Source organism: Symphalangus syndactylus, chromosome 5 (assembly GCF_028878055.3).
Source record: "Symphalangus syndactylus isolate Jambi chromosome 5, NHGRI_mSymSyn1-v2.1_pri, whole genome shotgun sequence".
In the NCBI taxonomy this organism is placed as follows: Eukaryota; Metazoa; Chordata; class Mammalia; order Primates; family Hylobatidae; genus Symphalangus; species Symphalangus syndactylus.
Genome location: NC_072427.2, coordinates 57843141 through 57864302, shown reverse-complemented (window position 1 = coordinate 57864302; position 21162 = coordinate 57843141). Strand labels below are relative to the sequence as shown.

Genomic DNA, 21162 nt, shown 5'->3' with positions numbered 1-21162 from the left:
AGATTTGTATGTGTGAGAGAATCTTCAATTCTGGTAAAAATTGCCACAAATTATGCATTTTGACTTCAGAGGGCATATTTACTATTTAGGAATTCCTAAAGGAGTACTATTTTCCTGATTAGAGCAGTGGATAAGATGTGTTGCTATAATTTTGGGAGGAGTGAGGCATTCTACCTAACAACTTTGCTCTGCCTTTGCTGATTTTTACCATCGTCTTGCACTAATGGTACGTGTATGCTTCTTGAAGTACTATTCAGTGGGAGTGCCCCAAAATGTAGGCTCTATATGTTCTTCACAAATGACTTGAATTGCAATCCTGTGTCCAAATGATTACTTGATATTGTTTATTGGAAAGTCTGAGCATTTAAAATTATGTGTGGTTATAATTATATAAATGTATATTACAAAACTGTGTTTGATGTAAGTTTGCTGTACACTTACCCCAAGTTCAGACAGCTTTGCTAGTGCTGACAGTAGCGTAATTTACATTCCAATTAAACGTGACACATTAGGGCCTTTAAAAAAAAAAAGCTGCTTTCATGCACAAGCCTCAAACCTAGTTTTATGCTGCGATTAATCCCCAATTTCTATACCAGCTCTCATATATCACCAGTTATGGTCTTGTGTTTGAGTAAATTACTTCAGTGGATGGATGGTCCTCTTACTGTTTTCCATTCCAGAGTTTTGCACTTCAAATGTGATGACCATAGTCCCTATATGACAGTGACAGGCACCGTTCTAGCTTACGTAGAGCCAGCCACCTCTGCAGAGTGGTACAGAAAACGGTTTTATTTCCAAAATCTCTCCCCTTCATCTCTCCCATTGTGGTACAACCCATTTTGTACCAAAAACAGTTTGACCACTAATATCAAGAATTCTACAAAGGTTTTTCCTTTTTACCTATAATTTCACTTCTTGTATCTTTCCTAAAGAAATGACCCTCAACCTAGAATAAGTTTGTGTGGACACAGATGTGGCTCAAGCCTGACTCCCCATGGGAATAAGGTAGAAAGGATTTCACTATCCTACTACAGGAGAGTTAAGTGAGCTATGGCATGCCTACCTGATGAAATTTTATATGGCTGTTAAATATGCTTGTGGAGTTTGTGAAATAACAGGAGAATGTGTGCATGATATGTTAATAGAATCAAAGTACAAAAAAAAGTCTTTATCAAATATAAGTAAGGCAACCCCCATAAAATGATGGAGGCGCAAGGAGCGTGATACCGAGGCCCAGACCCTGAAAGAGCAACTGCGCAAGTCTTAGATGGTGACTGTGTTCTGGTCATGGTACCATGACCAATTTGTTTTTTCTGCTGTTTTAAAAATGTTTTTCAAATGTCTTTGTGTGTATATGTTACCTTCCTAATACTTTTTAGAAGTTAGTCGCTGCTCTCCTCCCAAAGATGAGTTCCCTTCCCCTTCAGAGGCCCGGTACCTCCATGCCTGGGCTGCCTGCCTAGGACCCCTGCCACACAGTCTACCTAGATGTCAGAGCCTTGCAGTATGTGCCTTTTTCTTCCATGTTAACACAACTTTTCTACCTATTGTTTTTGAAATCCCCTACCTCCTAAATCAATCTTAGAAATACATTTCTACTAAAGCATTAAATTATTCTTGACAATGTTTTCTTTTTCAACGAATACATCTGCATTTCTAATGAAATTTCTGGAGTTACCATCTTTAGTTCAAGGGAAGACTTCTCATGGTGGCGATTTTTGTGGGGACCAGTGAAAGGGATGTTTTTGAATAAATGTTTGAATCACTAAACACCCTATAAATCAAATCATGCCCAATCCATCTATATTTAGGCCTCGTCATGGGTAGGTGATTAATGAATATTTTTCATGCTAATGTCTCGCAGACCAAGGCTGCGTCCGTAACCACATAATCATCACAGTGGAAATTCTGACTCAGCTGTGACGTTTGGTAGGAGGGACCTTCGAATGGTGCTTTAGACAATTCCGTGCAAAGGCTGTAGTCAGTGGCCCAGCTTTGCAAGTCTTTCCAAAAGTCCTAAAGCACACTAGCATGTCCTCACTTGGCCCTGTCACTTCTGCTTAAATTTTTTCACGGAGAATACTCACTCCTGATCATGGGACATTAAGGTGAATTTGATCTTGGGCAGCCTCCCTCAGTGGAGTGAATCAGAATCATGGGATTCCCCTGGACTCCCGCTTCTTGGTGGGTTTATTTTTACAGAACATTCCTCTGGAGAAAGAGGCACCCGCTCTGTAAAGGGCTAGACCTCTTCTGCACATGATCAAAGTAGCCCTAGAGAATATCTTCTTGTATGGAATGATTTTTATGACATGATGGCTTTGGGAGTTTTCTTGAAAAATTAAAGGAAGAATCTTTCTAAGGAGTCCTACTACCCTGAAAGGAAACTATCAAAAACATCCCAGGCAGATAAGAACTAAATCCATTTTAAAGTCACCAAGAAAACAACACTTCCATGGCCTCACTTGATCTTTAGCACTTGACCAGGAAAACTAGAGCTATCTTTTAGGCTTAATTCCAATGACTTCCCCATTTTGGCGCTCTTTCTGTAGCTTAACTTCTTAAACAAGTGGCTACAGAATCTTTCTCCATTTACCTCACGCCTCTCCAAGCTGGCTTTTTCCCCGCACCCCCAGCTTCCCTGGAACTGCTTTTGAGATTACAGGTGACCTCTGTGTCACTAGAATCAGTGTTACTTCTCTGTCTTCATCTCATTTGATCTTTCTGCACAGAGCTGACTGTTCTTTCTTTCCTGCAATTCTGTTTTCCTCTCAGGTCATGTAACTCCAGACCTTCACTTTTCCTACGGACCAGCTCTTCTCCGTTCATTGCTGGCCTCTCCTCCACTGTGCACATGCCCCAGGGTTTGTCCTGCAACCCCTTGTCTTCCTTGACTGTATTCTCCCCATGGCAATTCATATTTTGCTATGACTTTAAATACCAATTTTATACCAATGACTTCCTGGCATGTGTTTCTACTCCAGCCATGAGTCCCAGACTGCAGACTTATATGCACTTGAGTGTCTAATTCACATTTGAAACTTAATGTGCTCTGAATAACACCTTTGATTTTCCACCTTGTGCTTGCTCATGACTCCCTCCCTTACTCTGATTAAATCTCTAGTCAAATAGCTTCACAGTGAGACTTTTCCTAACTACTTTAAGTAAAATTGCAAGCCCCTTATGTCTGTGACACTTTTCCTAACAAGGCTGGTCACCAGCCTTCTCACTGTTCACCTCAGTATGTAACCTGGGATACCTTTGGGGCCCAGAAGCTTTTCTCCCCTACACACACTCTTTCCTTTACACCAGAATCTGAATGCAGAACACTAGTGATCTGAGGAGAGAAGGTCCCACAGCTCCAGACTTGCTACACCACTTAACTCATTCAAATGGCCCGTGCGTTCTCATCATGTGTTACTTTTATTCATGACATTTCATCTTAATTCTCTTTCCTCACTGTGGTTGAGGGCTAGCTCCTCCTTGACCTTTGCAGTTCAACTCATAAGTTTTCTCTCCTGGAGAGCATTTCCTGGCTACTAACTCCTGGCCCAATCTGAAATAGAGGCCTATACCCAGCATTCCATCACACCACACTGTATCACAATTTGTTCATTTCCTTGTTTCTCATTGTTGCTAGACTGTGAATGTTTTTTGGAGGAGAAATGACCAGTAGGTCTCATTAAATATTTATCCCCAACTTGCAGCTCAGTGGTATATAGCAGATACTTGGTAAGTATTTTGAATGTATGAATGTTTATGGAACCTGGACAGGGATTTAAAAAAAAATGTGTGTCTCGTATCTGAATGAGTGAATGTGAGTGAAAATGGGTGAATGAGTGAATGTCAGTGTACTTGTGTTTTCTTCAGCCCCTGCATCCATCTACATGTATTACACAAACAAAGAGAGATGTTTTTCATGTGTCGGTGTATGTGCATATGTCTGTGTCTACATACACATACATACAGTCATGTGTCACTTAACAACTGGGATATGTTCTGAGAAATGTGTCATTAGGCGATATTGTGCAAACATCATAGAGCATACTTACACAAACATAGATGGTGTAGCCTACTTCACACCTAAGCTAGATGGTATAGCCTGTGGCTCCTACGCTACAAATCTGCACAGCAGGTTTCTATACTGTTGCAGTCCCCAACATTATTCAGTAGAATACTGAATATAGTTACAGTATATTACAGTACTACTGGCTGTACTATACTGTAACTGTATTCAGTATTCTACTGAATACTGTAGGCAATTATAACACAATGGTAAGTATTTGTGTATCTAAACAAAGGAAAGGTAATGCCTTGCTCTACAGTGTCACAAAGGCTACAACATCACTAGGCTATCAGAATTTTTCAGCTTCATTATAATTTTATGGCACCATTGTTTTATATGTGGTCCATTATTGACAGAAGCATCATTATGAGGTACATGAGTGTACATATACTACAGCCAAATTCTGTCAAGACACTAATATCCATACTGCACATATTTCAGTTTCTCCCCTTTAATTGGTAGTTTATTCATTTATTTAGCAAATACCCATGGAACATCTTTCACTAGATAGACATTATAGTAGATGCTGGAAATTTAACCGTAAGAAAAATACAGTTTCTGCCTAATGGGGGAGACAATCAAATAATCATGAAAAGGGGAAAGGTATACAGTGCTGTGACTTTGTAACAGAGGGTCTCTCATCACAGATGGAAGGTGGAAAAGAAATCCTGATGGCCGGGCGCGGTGGCTCACGCCTGTAATCCCAGCACTTTGGGAGGCCGAGGTGGGCGGATCAGGAGGTCAGGAGATCGAGACCATCCTGGCTAACATGGTGAAACCCCGTGTCTACTAAAAATACAAAAAATTAGCCGGGCGCGGTGGCGGGCGCGCGCCTGTAATCCCAGCTACTGGGGGCGGGGGAGGGAGGCGGCTGAGGCAGGAGAATGGCGTGAACCCGGGAGGCGGAGCTTGCAGTGAGCCGAGATCTGGCCACTGCACTCCGGCCTGGGTGAAAGAGCGAGACTCCGTCTCAAAAAAAAAAAAAAAAAAGAAATCCTTGTAAGTCTTTTGAGCTGAGGTCGTAGTGACGATTAAGCGCCGACTAGGTCCTGGTTACTAGGAAGTGGAGGAGAATGGCACAGCCGGAGAACCTCATAATGGTGGGAAGAAGTGAGCACGTTTGAGGAGCGGAAAGAAGGGCCACTGTGGCAGGGAGAGCAGGATGAGGCTGGGAAGGCAGCCAAGACCTAGCGCGTGTAGGGCCTTGCAGGCCAGCTTGAGGGATTGAAGACACCCTCTCAGAGTAATAGAGGTGCCTGCAGGTTTAAGCAGGGGACTGGCATAAGGAGATTTTATGAAGGTCACTTTGACTCAGGTATGGAGAACAAATCAGAAAGAGGCAGGGTGGATGTGGGAAGAACAGTTAGGCTGAGACTATAGCAGCCTGGTACTCCCAGAGTTCCGTAGGAGGTGAAACTGTGGGCTAGCCGTGTAAACTTGGGAGACCCATCCCAGATATGGTTACTGAAATGTTGACCTGATGACGTTGTCTAGACAGAAAGCATAGCATGGGAGGAGGAGAAGCCTTGTGCCAAACCCTAGAGAACTTTAACATTTAATGACTCTGTATAGGAAGATGAGGCTGCACAGGAAACAGGGCAGGCAGAAGTAGGCGGAAAGCCTACAATGGGGAACACAGAAGCTAAGGGACAAAGTGTTTTACAAAAGGAGAAGTAGTCAAGATGCAGAATCCTGCTGGGTTGTCAGCGAAGGAGATACAAAATGAGGACACTGCCCACAGGATGGGTTAATTAGTGACTTCAGAGTGCTTTCTCAGTGTCACAATGGGGAGGAAGTAAATTTCAATGGGTCATGAAACAAGAAATAGGAAAAAGTGAGTATTGCAATTTTAAAAGACAGTTGGACTGTGAAAATGATTAGACTATAACATGATTTGTTTATTAAACATAAATATTAGGAATGTCAGTTATTCAAAGAGTTTGTGAGGTTGCTGTTATTGTTTAGCTCTTCTTGGAAACTAAAAGAATAAAGCTATGTACAGTATGTTATCTAGCCAGCCTTTCTACTGTTTGATTATTTTAAATAGCTGAAGAATATTTTGGCTAGCATTTTACTATTCAGTATACAAAATGCTTTTTTCTTGCATGTTTATTTAGTCCTCACAAGATTTTATGTATCAAGAAACTAAGAGTCAGATATTAAATAACTTTTCCAGCCAAACAGAGTGTATGAAAAACTAAGATAGAATAAATGCATCTTTAAATCAAGAGTAGTTCAAAGGGGAAATTTTTCTTTTTTCTTTTTTTTTTATTATACTTTAAGTTCTAGGGTACATGTGCACAACATGCAGGTTTGTCACATATGTATACGTGTGTCATGTTGGTGTGCTGCACTCATTAACTCGTCATTTACATTAGGTATATCTCCTAATGCTATCCCTTCCCCCCTCCCCCCACCCCACAACAGGCCCCGTTGTGTGATGTTCCTCAAAGGGGAAATTTTTCTAATACACCAATTGTTGGTGTATATGTGTAAATATATATACATAGCTGTATACCACAATTAAGAATGTACCAAAGCTATTGTTTTAATTTTCCAAAAGTTAGCACTTTTAATTTAAATGCTTTACTTGTATTTCTCTTATTGAGTTGTTATTTTTAGTAGGTATTTTATTTTATTTTTATTTATTTACTTTTTTTGAGGTGGAGTTTCGCTCTTGTTGCCCGGGCTGGAGTGCAATGGCACAATCTCAGCTCACTGCAACCTCCGCCTCCCGGGTTCAAGTGATTCTCCTGCCTCAGCCTCCTGAGTAACTGGGATTACAGGTGTGCACCACCACGCCTGGCTAATTTTGTATTTTTAGTAGAGACGGAGTTTCTCCATGTTGGTCAGGCTGGTCTCGAACTCCCAACCTCAAGTGATCTGCCCACCTTGGCCTCCCAAAGTGCTGGGATCACAGGCGTGAGCCACCTTGCCTGGCCAGGTCTCTTATTTTAATAACATTTATTGCTACTTTTTGAAGATTGACTAATATGTTTAATTTCTCAATTACATATGCATCTCAAACTCACTTCCCACTTTTGATTCCTAGTTTAGTAATATTGTAAGTATTATAATGAAGACATAGTTGCACCTAAGATTTTAAAAATTATTTACGTTATATAAAAGAAGTACAGATGAGGCATTCTTCATTTATCGGTTCATTATAGTTCCAGTTTAAGGCTGACTTTCTAATTAGCTTAGCTTTAGGCAGCTTTATTAAGATGAAATCACATTTCACATAATTCACCCATTTAAAGTGTACAATCTGATGACTTTTGGTGTATTCACAAAGTTGTACAACCATTGACACAATTTTTTAAAATTTTTATTACTCCAAAAAGAAAACTTTTCTCCCTTACCCCCTTAGCTGTCACCTCTCTCTCTCTCTTTCTCTCCTAGTCCTCAGCCACTACTAATCCCCTTTGTCTCTATAGATTTGCCTACTGGGACATTTCATGGAAGTAGAATCATAGGATGTGTGGTCCCTTGTGATTGGCTTTTCTTAGCATAATGTTTTCAACGTTCATCTATGTAGTAGTATGTACTTGTATTTCATTTGTTTTAATGGCCAAATATTTCATTCTGTGTATAAAGTATATTTTATTTATCCATTTATCAGATGATGGATGGGCATTTGGATTGTTTCTACTTCTTGGAATATACCAGAGCTCTATTCACTAAGTATAATGTTCTAATTAGCTTTTGAGGCATAGACACTGTGTATGTGTAGATATAAAAAGGCACTTGTTTGTCTAAGTCCATGTATGTAGCTACATTATTCTGAGATAATATTTTGACCTGGGTTCCATGTGTCTAAAGCCTGTGTTTTAACTTGCATGGTCAACTGGGAATTCGGAGTTTTTTGACCACTTTAAATATAGTGTCTTGCCTTTGGATGAATAGAGTCATTAGGAGGAAAAATTTGGATATGATGTCAGGGGAATCCCCAAACCAAGGTTAAAGAAGGAAAACACCTTTGGTTACATGTAGATTTTCCACACATGGGTCATTAATGCACAGTTGTCTGATTTGAGCTGAGAAATGTGGGCTTTGAAGGGCTATTTAGTAGAAAAGGGGTCTAGCAGTCCCCTTCAAAATCTAACCTATGTCGGTGTCTCCTTGAATAGATTTTCCCTTTGCCCTCTCCCAGTTATCCTCACCCTGTGATTTCCAGTAATACCACTGGCTACTCTTAAACCTGCCAAGATTTAAAATACTCCTGCTATGTAGCATCAGACCTCAAGAACATGAAATAGGTACTTTTTATTGCAGGCTTCTATCATTTGTTTTTGGCTCAAATCAACTTGAAATCTCCCTTTGTGTGGCCTTTTGTATATGGCCTTATAAAAAAGTGTGTACAGCAGATAGCCACAAAGTAGTACCTTCTCATTTGTGCCACGCTTTAATAAGCAAATGAAAAAAATCTAATATTTTATTAATTTTAAGTATGATTTTCCCCTTTCATAGAAGTCCCTGCATTGCCGCTAGCTGAAATACAATATTGCTGTTCTAATTTTAGTATTTTATTACATTGCATTTCGTGTAATTCCTTAGTTTAAGGCCAATGCCATAAGAAGAAAATTGTGCAAGTTACGCTAATATTGAGATTCTGAGTTCTGAATTTGTTTTTACATTTGTTTTGATAAAAGTGTATTTGGGGGCAGGAAGCTAAAAGGGCATTCACTCTTTCTAACCACCTCCTCCCACTGCCACTGTTGAACGTGTGAAAAGCACCAGGAAGCTTACTAGACGGTCCTGTTCTTACTAAAGGGATTAAAGTAGAAAAGATGAACATGGAAGGAAATAACTCGTAGGTTTGCCTGCAGTTCAAGTTACTAGAAACAATAATTACTACATGCCATACCCATTAAGAAATCTTAGTTGGTGACCCATTGACTATAATGTCTGAGGGCAGAGAATTTAGTCTGTTTCTTTCACTGATGGAACCCCAATATCTGGTACAATTTATGGCACATAGTAGGTGCTCAATAGACATGTATTGAATTGATGTGTTTATTTATTTATTTATTTATTTTTTTGAGATGGAGTCTTGCTCTGTCACCCAGGCTGGCGTGCAATGGCACGATCTCGGCTCACTGCAAGCTCCGCCTCCCGGGTTCACGCCATTCTCCTGCCTCAGCCTCCTGAGTAGCTGGGACTACAGGCGCCCACCACCACGCCCAGCTAATTTTTTGTATTTTTAGTAGAGACGGGGTTTCACCGTGTTAGCCAGGATGGTCTCCTGACCTCGTGATCCACCCACCTCAGCCTCCCAAAGTGTTGGGATTACAGGCATGAGCCACCGTGCCCAGCCGAACTGATGATGTATTTATTGAATGGATTCCTGTATGATAAACTCCTTAACCAAGCATTCTAGGCTTTTGATCTCTGGCTTCAGTTTGTGTCTCTCATCTAAGCCCCATTGATACAATACAAAAATTTGCTTTAGTAAAAAAATTCCATGTGTTCCTGCAACCATTTTCTGTGGTGGTCCTTTGAGCAGGGAGCTTGTGAAAAGGACATGAATCTTGTAAAAATGAGGAAGAGGCAGAACTGGCACAGGACTGTGGAAGGGTGGGGGTAAGACTTAAGTAACCAGACAGGGAAGAAGAGAGAACTCTAGATTAGAAAAGCAGATAGCCTGATAAACCTTTCCTTTCCTCTAAAACTGTATTCTGACTTAACTAAGCCCACAGATCCTTCAGCTCATACAAAAAGAAACCAGTTTCATATCTTCATACCAATTGCCCACATACATTTGATTTACAAAGCAATTAAACGTATTTGATTTTGATGAATTATATCTGGGTCTTACTGCTACATTTTTCTAACCTACCTAAGCTTTTTAAGTGGCTTAATAAGCTTTATTCCCTTGTTCTTAGGGGTGAAAAACAAAAAACAGATAATTCTGACCTTAACAGCCTAATATCTGAAATATTAAAATAGTCAAGGCCGTATCTTTCCTTTCACTAAAATACTCCACAAGTGTTTAACCTGTAAGTGAAAATATTCTCAATGTAGTCTCAGTTATTTCACTATGATTGGTTTTTAATATTTCATCTCTGTCTCTCAATGATCACTTAGTAGTAAGTAACTTTGGGAATTAATATATTTTTAATTGCCAAAAATTGTATAAAGAGAAAAATAACAGAAAGAGAACCTGGGGTGACTTTGGCTTTTAACTGGAGCTCCTGGCACAGCCCATGCCTGAGGCAACCTTGGTGGTCTAGCAATATCATATGCGAGTCTTCTGGCTGGACAGTGAAGGACATTTGTGGATCTGTCCATGACCTCTCTCCTTTATGCACTGCCAGTCTCCGTTGTCATCATTAATTAGCCTTCAGGTCTCCCATTTGTCTGCTAGAAAGCATCTCGGATAAGCCAAGTCAATAAATTGGAGCAGGCAAGCTGCCTGGCCTCCGGGGCGCATGGCTCTGTGGGGACCGTCGGAGGGCAGCCCTCTCCTTTGATCGTGTGGGGAAGTTTAATTCTTACAGGCCACGTGGGAATCCCAGCCCGTGGGGCTGCAGAGAGGGCCTTGGAGCACAGCAGTGGAGCTGCTCTCGTTTGTACTGGTTTCAGTTTCTAATTTCAAAACCGCGAAGCTCAGAGGCCTAGGGGAATTGTTTCCCATTTTGCTTTGTCTTTCCCCAAGACTTTGCCTGCATTCTTCAGTGAATTCTCACAATAGGTGGTGGAACTTCAGCACGGGAATGAAAATCATTATCCCTATGTTCTAAACAGGAGATTTGCACTGTGGCATATTTCCGTAAATACAGTGCCCAGCATCTGTAGCAAATAATCCCCAGCCATGACTCTCTTGCTGTTCTGACTTTGACATGTTTCCCAACCAATTTTAGTAAAACATAAAAATAACATAATATTTATGAGCCTGCTTGTGAGTGCCAGGCATTCTGCAAATCACTATGTATGTATTATCTTAAATATCATATCATGCCTGTGTTGCAGGGGGTCCCCATTTTGCAGTTGAGAAAAACAAGCCACAGCCCACCTGAGCCCTAGTGGGTCTCAATCCAAGCACAAGCTCTTTACCACCCCCATGATAGGGCCTCATAAAATTGGAGCAATTTGATGGGCACCACATGGGCTCTGTCACCACATCTAGCACAAGGGGAGAGCTGCAGTGATCAACCCTGTGAATTCAGGCAAAAGAGAAAGTATTGCTTTTGTAATTGGGGAAACAAGCTCTGCCTTCGGCTTTGCTTTCACCAGGGAGAAGTAACCTTGAAGGAATTATTGTCAGGCGTTTGATTATATCCTATTAGTAAATTGCAGGCATGTTTTATCCTACGTTCATGAAAAACAATTCTATATAAATGAAATTGTTGGAATTTGAATATCGTAGAGGGTTAACTAAATAATTTAAGGAACTCTTCCCAATTTATATTGTGGGAAATTCTAGCTTTTCTTTAACTGTATTCTCAGAATCATAGCTGGAAATAATCAGGAAAGTTTATGTGGCCACAAATGTTCATTGAGAAATGCTAATTCCTTAAAGCAGATGTCTTTCCTGCTTCCCTGCCTACCTTCAGAACTACCCAATCAGGATAATCATCTTTGTTACCTTGCTTATGATTCATGGGATGAGGTGGTGGACATTTCTGGGGGTCTTTAAAATACACTCAACCCTTTGAGATCATCTTGGGACACCTCACCGTGTTTGAGGAGTACAGAGACGGTGACCCCTTGGTGCAGGGGAACGAGTAGACAAGCAAGTCACATTGTATCTCTGGAAAGCCCACTTGGAGTCTGGGTCAACATTGCTAATATGTATGTATCTATATTTTTTAGACAGGGTCTCACCCCGTGAGACTAGGCTGGAGTGCAGAGGTGTGGTCATGACATATTGCAGTGTCGACCTCCCTGGGTTCAGGTGATCCTCTCACTTCTGCCTTCCGAATATGTGGGACCACAGGTGCACACCCCATGCCCAGCCAATATTTGTATTTTTTGTAGAAACAGGGTTTCACCACTTTGGCCAAGCTTGTCTCAAATTCCTAGGCTCAAGTGATCCACCTGCCTTGGCCTCCCAAAGTGCTAGTATCAGAGGCGTGAGCCACTGTGCCAGGCCAACATTGCTGTTTTATTTAAACTTTCCTACACGTGAGAATCTAGTTAAGATGAAGAAACCTTTTTTCTTCATCTACTTTTCCCTTTCTTCCTTTCTTTCCTTTCTTTCTTTTCTTCCTTTCCTTTCCCCTTCCTTCCTTCCTCCCTACCTTTCTGTCTTCCTTCTTTCCTTCCTTCCTTCCTGCTTTCCTTTCCTTTTTTCCTTTTCCTTCCTTCCTTCCTCTTTTTCTTTCTCTCTTTGTCTCTTTCTTTCTTACTCTCTCTCTCCCTTCTTTCCTTCCTTCCTTCCTTCCTCCTGCCTTGCCTTGCCTTTGCCTTTGCCTTTCTTTCCTCCTTTCGTTCTTTCATTCTTTCTTTCCTTTCTTGTCTGTCTGTCTCACTCTATCACCCAGGCCAGAGTACAATGGTATGACACTGCAGCCTCAAACTCCTGGGCAGAAACAACCCTCCCAGATCAGTCTCCCATGTAGCTGGGTCTACAGGCATGCACCATCATGCCTAGCTAACTTAGAAATTTTTTTTGAGAGACAGGGTCTCACTGTGTTGCCAGACTGTTCTTGAACTCCTGGCCTCAAGTGATCCTCCCACCAAGGCCTCCCAAAGCACTGGGATTACAGGTGCGAACCACGACATTCAGCCAAGATAAGGAAATCTGATGCTTTGGCCAGATACATGGAGCTCTCTAGAGAAGTTTGGGGAGAAGTAAATGAATCCGGCATGATGACTTCTCAGAGATTAATTTATGGACTTTTACATAAATACGTATAATTAAAGGTAAAACATAAACTATGCAGAAGGTAATAGAGATGTTTGAAAGGTGCAAAAACATTGGATTGAAAAATGCTTTACAGCAATGTTGGCATCTCAGATAAGCTTTTTAGGATGAACAGGACTTTGTCAGATATTGTTGAAAGAATGTATGGCATGAGAGCAGAGCAGAGAATCACTTGAATGAAGACATGGAACTGGAAATGCCGAATAATATAATTGGAAAACATTGAACAGCTTTGGTTTGGTTAGTCAAATGCATGTGGGAAATAGAGCTGAAATATGCCATAATGGAAAAGGCCTTAAATCCAAGGCCCCGAAGTTTGAATTTAATTGAATTCCTGATGAGAACCCATTAATAGTTTTATCTTCTTTTGTACTTTTCCCCCTTTGTTTTCAGGGGACAAGATTGCCTTATAATTCCTAGAGACTAGAGAAAACTTAAGCTTCAAATTTAACTCTTGATCTCCTCTGCCTCTTAAAAAAACATAATCCAACAAGATGCTTCCCCACTATTCTCTAGCTCAGTAAATGGCACTTCCAGCAACCCATTGCCCACCCCTTTACCCTTCCATCTGCTTCAACCCTACCTTGACTGAATCAGCAAGACCTATTTGTTACACCTGCAGAATATATCCCAGCTCTATCTACTCTCTCACTCCTTGGATACCACTCTAGCGCAAAGTGTTCTATTTTGAGAAAAGAATGGTAGTGGGAAGGACATACTTACCATTTGGCCACAGATCCATCTATTTCCAAAGAGGTGAAGGGTAATCTCATAATAGCAGAGAAGTTATAAAGTAGTTACTGTAGAGAGGACAACAAGGCTTACAAAGAAAGGAAAAAAATGTGGAAAAAATGAATGTTTTAAATGATTATTTGACTGGATTTATAGAATTTGTTCTAGTTGTTTCAATGTAAGATTTGTATTTTTTCAATAAGGTGAGTCATTTAAAAAATTGGTCTTTGCATCCCAATGGACAGGATTTCCTAGATAGCCTTGGAATGGTTGTCAGAATAGCTAATAGCAGATATTCTAGATAGCTCTATAAAAACTCTTTAAGAAACAATGTCAACAGATAGAGCCTGAATTTAGGTACGCCTGTCCTGTGACCTAGCATCCCTGTATCATGAGAAATCCCTAGATACCTCTGAAAATATAGGTGATTCTGACCTTGACTCAGAAAACGACAAAGGGTTCCCTCAAATTGTACTTTCATTTTCAGCACCTTTTTTTTTTTTTTTTTTGAGACGGAGTCTTGCTCTGTTGCCCAGGCTGGAGTGCAGTGGCGCGATCTCGGCTCACTGCAAGCTCTGCCTCCCAGGTTCACGCCATTCTCCTGTCTCAGCCTCCCGAGTAGCTGGGACTACAGGCGCCCACCACCACACCCAGCTAATTTTGTTTTGTATTTTTAGTAGAGACGGGGTTTCACCATGTTAGCCAGGATGGTCTCGATCTCCTGACATCGTGATCCATCCGCCTCGGCCTCCCAAAGTGCAGGGATTACAGGCGTGAGCCACCATGCCCGGCCTTCAGCACCGTTTTATAGTCCCCAGGGTTGTCTAGGATTTCTGCAATCTAATTGTCAATATTGCAAATGAAAAGTGTCAGATAACTAATTTCAGAGAACATCTAAGTGGTGTCTTTTGCATTTTCTGTATTTCTGAACTGACATGTTTATTGCTTTGCCTGCAGTATACGTTCTGAGATGCTAGTTTTAAATATGCCAAATTATTGGTTAGGAATTTCCCAATGTAAATAAAGATCTCCTTCCCAACCTCCTTCTTCCAAAATACCTTACCTGTGTGTTTATAAATTCCTCCAAGATCTGTAGTATATGTTTCTCTATTTTGTGAACCAGGTGGCATGATATCTTTATGGTGAAATCCAGTGCTTTAGTAATAGGCTTTCGGACAAGAACATATCTTATTTCCAGCCATGGTCAACAGATAAAAGTGATTATGACTCAGCTCTAGCTTTGTAGAAAGGAAGCCTTTCTTTTCCTAGTGCATGCTATAACTGGCACAAACACATAGGAACCTTGGGGAGATGCCTCTTGCCTGGGTTAATTGCCTTTTGTGATGGTGAACTATGAATTACTGTGGTTTCCATGTAGACAAATCCTAACTATCCAATAAGGTAGGTCATTTTTAAAAAGTCAAGTCATCGCAGACTTGATTATCAAAAAGTACTCTATTACAAATTTTAGATAGTCTATCTGAAGTAAATTATATAAAATTATTTCCCGTGTGTTAGTAGAGGATTAAAGGGAAGGATGGGTGAACGGGAAGCATGAAGAACTGACAGGGTCCTCCCCAACCTGGTCTTAGTTCTCATGTTGGGATGCGTGTGTCACCCTGGCCAATCACTAGGTTGGTAGTTCTAGACAACTTGGATGCCTGAGAATTTCTGCAATATATTTTTCAAGCTCTACTTTCAGAGTATGAATCTGAGGAGGGCTGAGGCCCTTAATTTCATGAGATTAATCCTCAAGTAGTTTTTGTCTCTCTTTATCTTTGGGAGAACACAAGCAGAATACTTTACCTATCCCAGGTCAGAGACTTTTCTGGATCTCTAGAAGAAAAATGGAAGGATTATACATTGCCCTATTCCTAAGAGTGGTGTAGAATGAACTAATTATTTTTGTTTGTTTATTATTTCTGGGTTTTGTTCCCCCCGCCCCCCAACCCTGGAATTTGGACCAACGGTAATTGACAAGGAGTGTGCACAATTGATAGCCAAGTGCATAGCACAGTGCCTGGCCCATAGCAGGAGCTCAGCAAATCTGTGTTCCCAAGTAAGTCTAATTCTAAATTTCTCTTCACAGCAAGTGAGAAACAGATGGTGGTGGTGTGCAAGGAGTCCCCAAAGGAGTATCTCCAGCCTTTCAAGGACAAACTAGAGGAGTTCTTCCAAAAAGGTAGGAAGCTTTGTCAGCCGCACATACTCGTGGCCCTTAAACATCCTTCATTCCATGAATCTTTCTCTGAGGGCCACGGCCCCTTGCATCCTGGCTGACCACAGGCAGCTCTGGTGATTTCATTAGCCCATCTTTCCATGGTGGTTACATACCTACGGTAGATAAAGTTGTACTGTAGCTTTCATATCACCTTTCAAATCCATTTTAATATTTTAAATTCTTGAATGTTACCCTGGCTTTTGTAAGTTCTCTGAGGACAAACTTTTTTGTCTCTTCATGGAGCTCAAGGAATTCCTCAGCCCATGTTCACTGACAAACGACATACATGTAAGGCAGATGCAGTCATGCATTTCACATTTGTGGTAGGTGGATGGTGATCACCCTCCTGGTTTTATGAGTGTAACAACTTGGAAACTTGTGTTATATTTTCCATTCCTTTTCAGATAGGAAAATTAGGGCCAAGTGAATGTCACCCATCAATCACTTGCTACCTATCAGCCCTCTGGGGGTTAGTCAGTGGAAGTGATATGCTGATATGCATGAGACTCCACACTTTCTTTGAAATCTGAACATTTCCTTCCTTCACAGTTTTGACATGAGTAGGGAACTTCTGTTGATCAGGGTTAGTGAACAGGGAAGTATCACGTCTTTTAGATAATTCCTATTCTAATTTCTCAAATTTAACTTAAGATGTAAAACAAAAATAAGTGTGGGGTTGTTGAAGGCAGCTTTTTTCCCTGCTGGAAAGCTAGAGGAAACACACATAGGAGCCTTTGGGGATATCTCAACATGCTTTTTCTGTTACTGAGTAAGGCCACTTGTTACCACACCATCAACAAAAGACTGTTAAGCAGGGTGAATGCATAAAATGTGGCCAAACCAGCTTGAGAATCGGCAGGGAAATTCTCAGTCTATGAGTCAGAGGAACTCCATTCCAGCTGCTGCTCCCTTGGTGCAGAGACCATTGCTCCCTTCTCCATGATGAAAGGTTGTCTGTATTGAAGTAGGAGAAGTCAGATTTCTCTCTCAGCCATTACAGAACCTCATATATGATGGAAGAAATGCTGTCAGACAAAGTACCATCTTGAGAGCAAAGATACCAATACTTGTGTGCTATGCGACTAGTCATAGGAGATGGGTTTTATAAGTGACTTATCAAAAAATGCATTGCTGTATAATTATACTGTGTAAATATAACCTAAGTAGCCTGAAGAAAAGCATGAAATACTTCCCTTTGCTGACCCCAGTTAATAGTGTCTGCTTTTTACATATGTAGAATTAACTTGAAATGAGGCTCATGTGTACTTGGATTCCATCTTTATTTTTAATTGTTATTCTATTTCTAGAAAATTTTGCCATGTGTATGTCAGGGTACTATTTACCTGCATGCTGTAATGCTCTTAGAATCCTGCCTCTGCAAAGCAGCTAGCTTATATTGTGAATTTTATTCTTTTTGTTGAAAAGACATAAATATGAATAGATTTAAAACCTTGAGAATCTTCTTTGGCACCTGGGAAAAGCAATTTGCAAGTCTCCGTTTGGGATAATGTGTTAGCCTCTTCTCTACTAGGGCTCCCAAGACAATTCTGGTCTATTCAGAGAAAGGGAATTTATATGAGGGAAACTGGATCTTATGTCAGGGAAGTAAGGGTATGGCCATAGTAAGCTGTTCTAAGAAAGTCCTAGAACAGTGGTTCTCAACTCTCTTGCATACTAGAATCACTTAGGAGATTTTTAAAAATCTTGATACCCAGGCCCAACTCTAGACCCATCAGCAGCATTTCTCAGGGTGGGGCCAGGCATCAGATTTTCTTTCTTTCTTTTTTTTTTTTTTTTTACTCTCCACGTAATTCCAATGTGGAACCCAGATTGATAGCCAATACTCTCTAGCTTAGTTCACCTTTTAATGTGTATTCAAAGATTTATTCTGAGCCTGCTATATGTTAGGCTGTATGATAGAGACCAAGAGTACTAAGATTAATTGTATACTCCTACACCCTGTCCCAAGGAATATCTTAGTATCTTAGTGGGAAAGATCTATAATTGAATACAACGAGCTCTTTTTTTTTTTTTTTTTTGAGGTGGTGTTTCACTCTCATTGCCCAGGCTGGAGTGCGGTGGCATGATCTCGGCTCACTGCAACCTCCACCTCCTGGTGTTCAAGCGATTCTCCTGCCTCAGCTTCCCAAGTAGCTGGGATTACAGGCGCCCACCACCATGCCCGGCCAATTTTTTGTATTTTTAGTAGAGATGGGGTTTCACTATGTTGGCCAGGCTGGTCTCGAACTCCTGACCTCAGGCGATCCACCCGCCTCGGCCTCCCAAAGTTCTGGGATTACAGGCGTGAGCCACCGCACCCGGCCAATCAGCTCCTCTTTAACCAACAGATGAGGTAAAAGTGACATTAGGAATAACATCAAATCATGCTTAAAACAAAACCAGCCAAAATAAGACACACATTGAATTTGAAGGAAACATTACCATTCTATTTAAAAATTTAAGAATATAAAAATATATATACTATTGTAGGAATCTTAAACATTCCCAGTACCGTATGGTAGAAAAGTCTACTGTTGAAATAGCTTGTTACGATTATTTCATTACTTAACTTATTTTGTCAGAAAAACAGTCTAGAATTGTGCTGTTCGATGTGGCAAGCACTAGCCACATGTGGCTTTTGAGCAGCTGAAATGTGGCTAATCCAAACTGAGATGTTTTATAAGGGTAAAACACACACGGGGTTTTGAAGACTCAGCAGAAAAGACATGTCAAATATTTTATTGTTGATTTTTTTATACTGATTGCATGGTAAAGTGATAACATTTTAGATATGTTAAATAAAACAATAATACTCATTATAGGTAAGTTAATAAATGTTAATAACCTGACAAAATATATTAGCTAAATTATATTTCTTCTACCTTTTGAGTGTGGCTACTAGAAAATCTAAATTATATTAGTGGTTCACATTATATTTCTATCAGAAAGTACTAGTCTAGAGGCATGTTCCATAGGCTTTCCTCAGCTCATTCCTACAGTGTCTTCTCATTGTCGCTCTGCCTTCTCAGCTTGAATCCTAAGTTACTGGAATGCAGAGTTTCACAAGCTAGCCCCCTGCCCACTCTGGGCCTGGCCCTTGTTTGGCTCTCAAGTGGGACTACTTAACCGAAGGAGGTGACAGCATGCTACTTGACCAGGCTATTACCTCTACGGTTCTGAAATGTATGGTTTAGGGTCTGTGGTTAAGAAATACATTATAGTTCACAGCAGTATGCTGTGATGTAGGGGCTGGGTTTTTGCCAAATTGCAGTATATGCAAATGGAGTATCTCCTCGCTACTGTTTGGAGTTCCAAATAGTAGTTCCTTTATTGCGTAGCTATTTCACTGATTCATAGAAAATGTAGGATTTTCCATTTGCCACAAATAGGCACTATTCACCATAGATAATCAAATTTCCATGACAACCATCATACAGTTTAAGTATAGTATTTCATCTAATATGCTATTTATTGTAAGAAATACCATTATTACATGTACTACTAAGAAAGAAAAATTGCTGCCATAAGCCACAGCATGTAGACTCTTAAGATGTACCCCAATATCAGAGGCTCTAAAATGTGAAAATTCTATCAATTTTGGAGTTGCTGTAATGTGGTACTATAATTAGACATATAGAATCAGAGAGGAAGAATGCCCAACACTTTTAGGTAAGACTTTCAGCAAAGAAGATATTTTTGTTCAGACTTGAAAAAGCAAAATAATAATGATGGCAATGATAATGTTAATATTTACTGAGTGCTTCTAGCTGCTAAATACCATGGGGAACAAATCACCTTTTTACTTAGTCACCATGACAGTCCTTCGAAGTGAGTACTGTTACCGCCCTGCTGTACAGATGAGGAAATTGAGGATTAGAAATTCTCAGCAGACAGGCTACAATGGGCATTCCAGGCAGAGGAAAACACTGCAAGTCTCAGAAGGATGAAAGACATGATGTGTTTGGGAAATGGCAAGCAACTTGGTGTGGCTAGATCACAAGGCATATGAGAAGAACACAAGACCAAAAAGGAGATAAGAGTCACCATATGACTTGCTAAAGAATCTGAACTTTGTCTGACAGGCAGCAGATAATATTGAAAAATAATGTGTACAGGAGTGACATGATCATGTTGGATTTGTTTGTATTGTTTTGGTTTGTGCAGTTATTTTGCAGGGGGTATATCACTTTGCTTTTTGTTATGGCTGAGAAATATGTTACAACTAACAGTAATATAAAAAAAGGTTGGACAAGTAACAGACTAATGAAGAACTTAAGCAAAAGCAATGGCAAAGCCGAGGTAGGAGGATCACTTGAGGCCAGGAGTTTGAAACCAGCCTGGGCAACAAAGTGAGACCCTATCTCTACAAAAATTAGTTGGAAGTGATGGCGCCTGTAGTCTCAGCTACTTGGGAGGCTGAGGTGGGAGGATTGCTTGAGCCCAGGAGCTCAAGGCTACAGTGAACTATGGTTACACTACCGTACTCCAGCCGTAGCAAGAGAGCAAGACGCTGTCTCTAAAACAAACAAAGCAATGGCAGTAAAAATAAGGAAAAGACATAATTGTAAACAGTAAAGGGCTGTTTTAGGCATTACAGGACAGGATAATAAATTGGATGTACAAAATGAAACAGAGGAGAATAGGATAACTCCTTTTCCTTGCTTGAATAACTGGTTGGATACTGATAAGGAAGACTAGATTTGAGATGGAAGACAGTGAGGTCAATTTTAGACATGTTAACTTTGTACATATGAGACACGCAGGTAGAGATGCTGGGCTTATGGGAGAGAGCTAGATGAGACTCTTAAGGTAGCAGTTCAAGTCATAGGAATGAATGAGATAGCCCAAAGAAAAGGGTGTGGAATGAAGCGATACCTGAAGTATCAGAGTATCTGAGCACAGGATATCATATAGCAAATGTAACTGAGAAAAGATACTTCTGTACTTCTATAGCACAGCTTATGCAGAGTGTTTTGCAAGAAACCTAATTCTCTATTAGGAGTCTTATCACTTACAAAGTTTTAAGCAATTGTGTTCTGTATGCCTGAGAAGTCACATGCGTTGTGACTCAGGATTATTTTTACATCAGCTGCAATTCAGCTCTAAGAATCATGATGATTTAATTTTTCTTCTGTAAATCATATCCTGTTGCCACACTCAGATGGAGATGATGCATTTATCCTTATGTCTTTTTCATTCTTCTCTTCTCAGAATGTCCTTATATAGTGTTATCTGACAAAACTGTGGTACTTTTTCTTAATGAATTTCATTTTC

The 21162-nt window shown here is 40.4% G+C and overlaps 1 protein-coding gene across 12 annotated transcripts in view; it reads left to right on the top strand.

Annotated features, from left to right (window-relative positions):
• The window catches only part of FMN1 (formin 1), a 441973-nt gene that overhangs the window by 329584 nt on the left and 91227 nt on the right, over positions 1-21162 (top strand). For all 12 annotated transcript variants that reach the window (XR_010121077.1, XM_055278579.2, XM_063640268.1 and 9 more), the window contains one exon: positions 15757-15849. Coding sequence is in view for 11 of the 12 variants with exons in the window: in XM_055278579.2 (XP_055134554.2) it covers positions 15757-15849 (93 nt within the window). In the remaining variant the exon portion in view is untranslated. The remainder of the gene's footprint in view (positions 1-15756; positions 15850-21162) is intronic.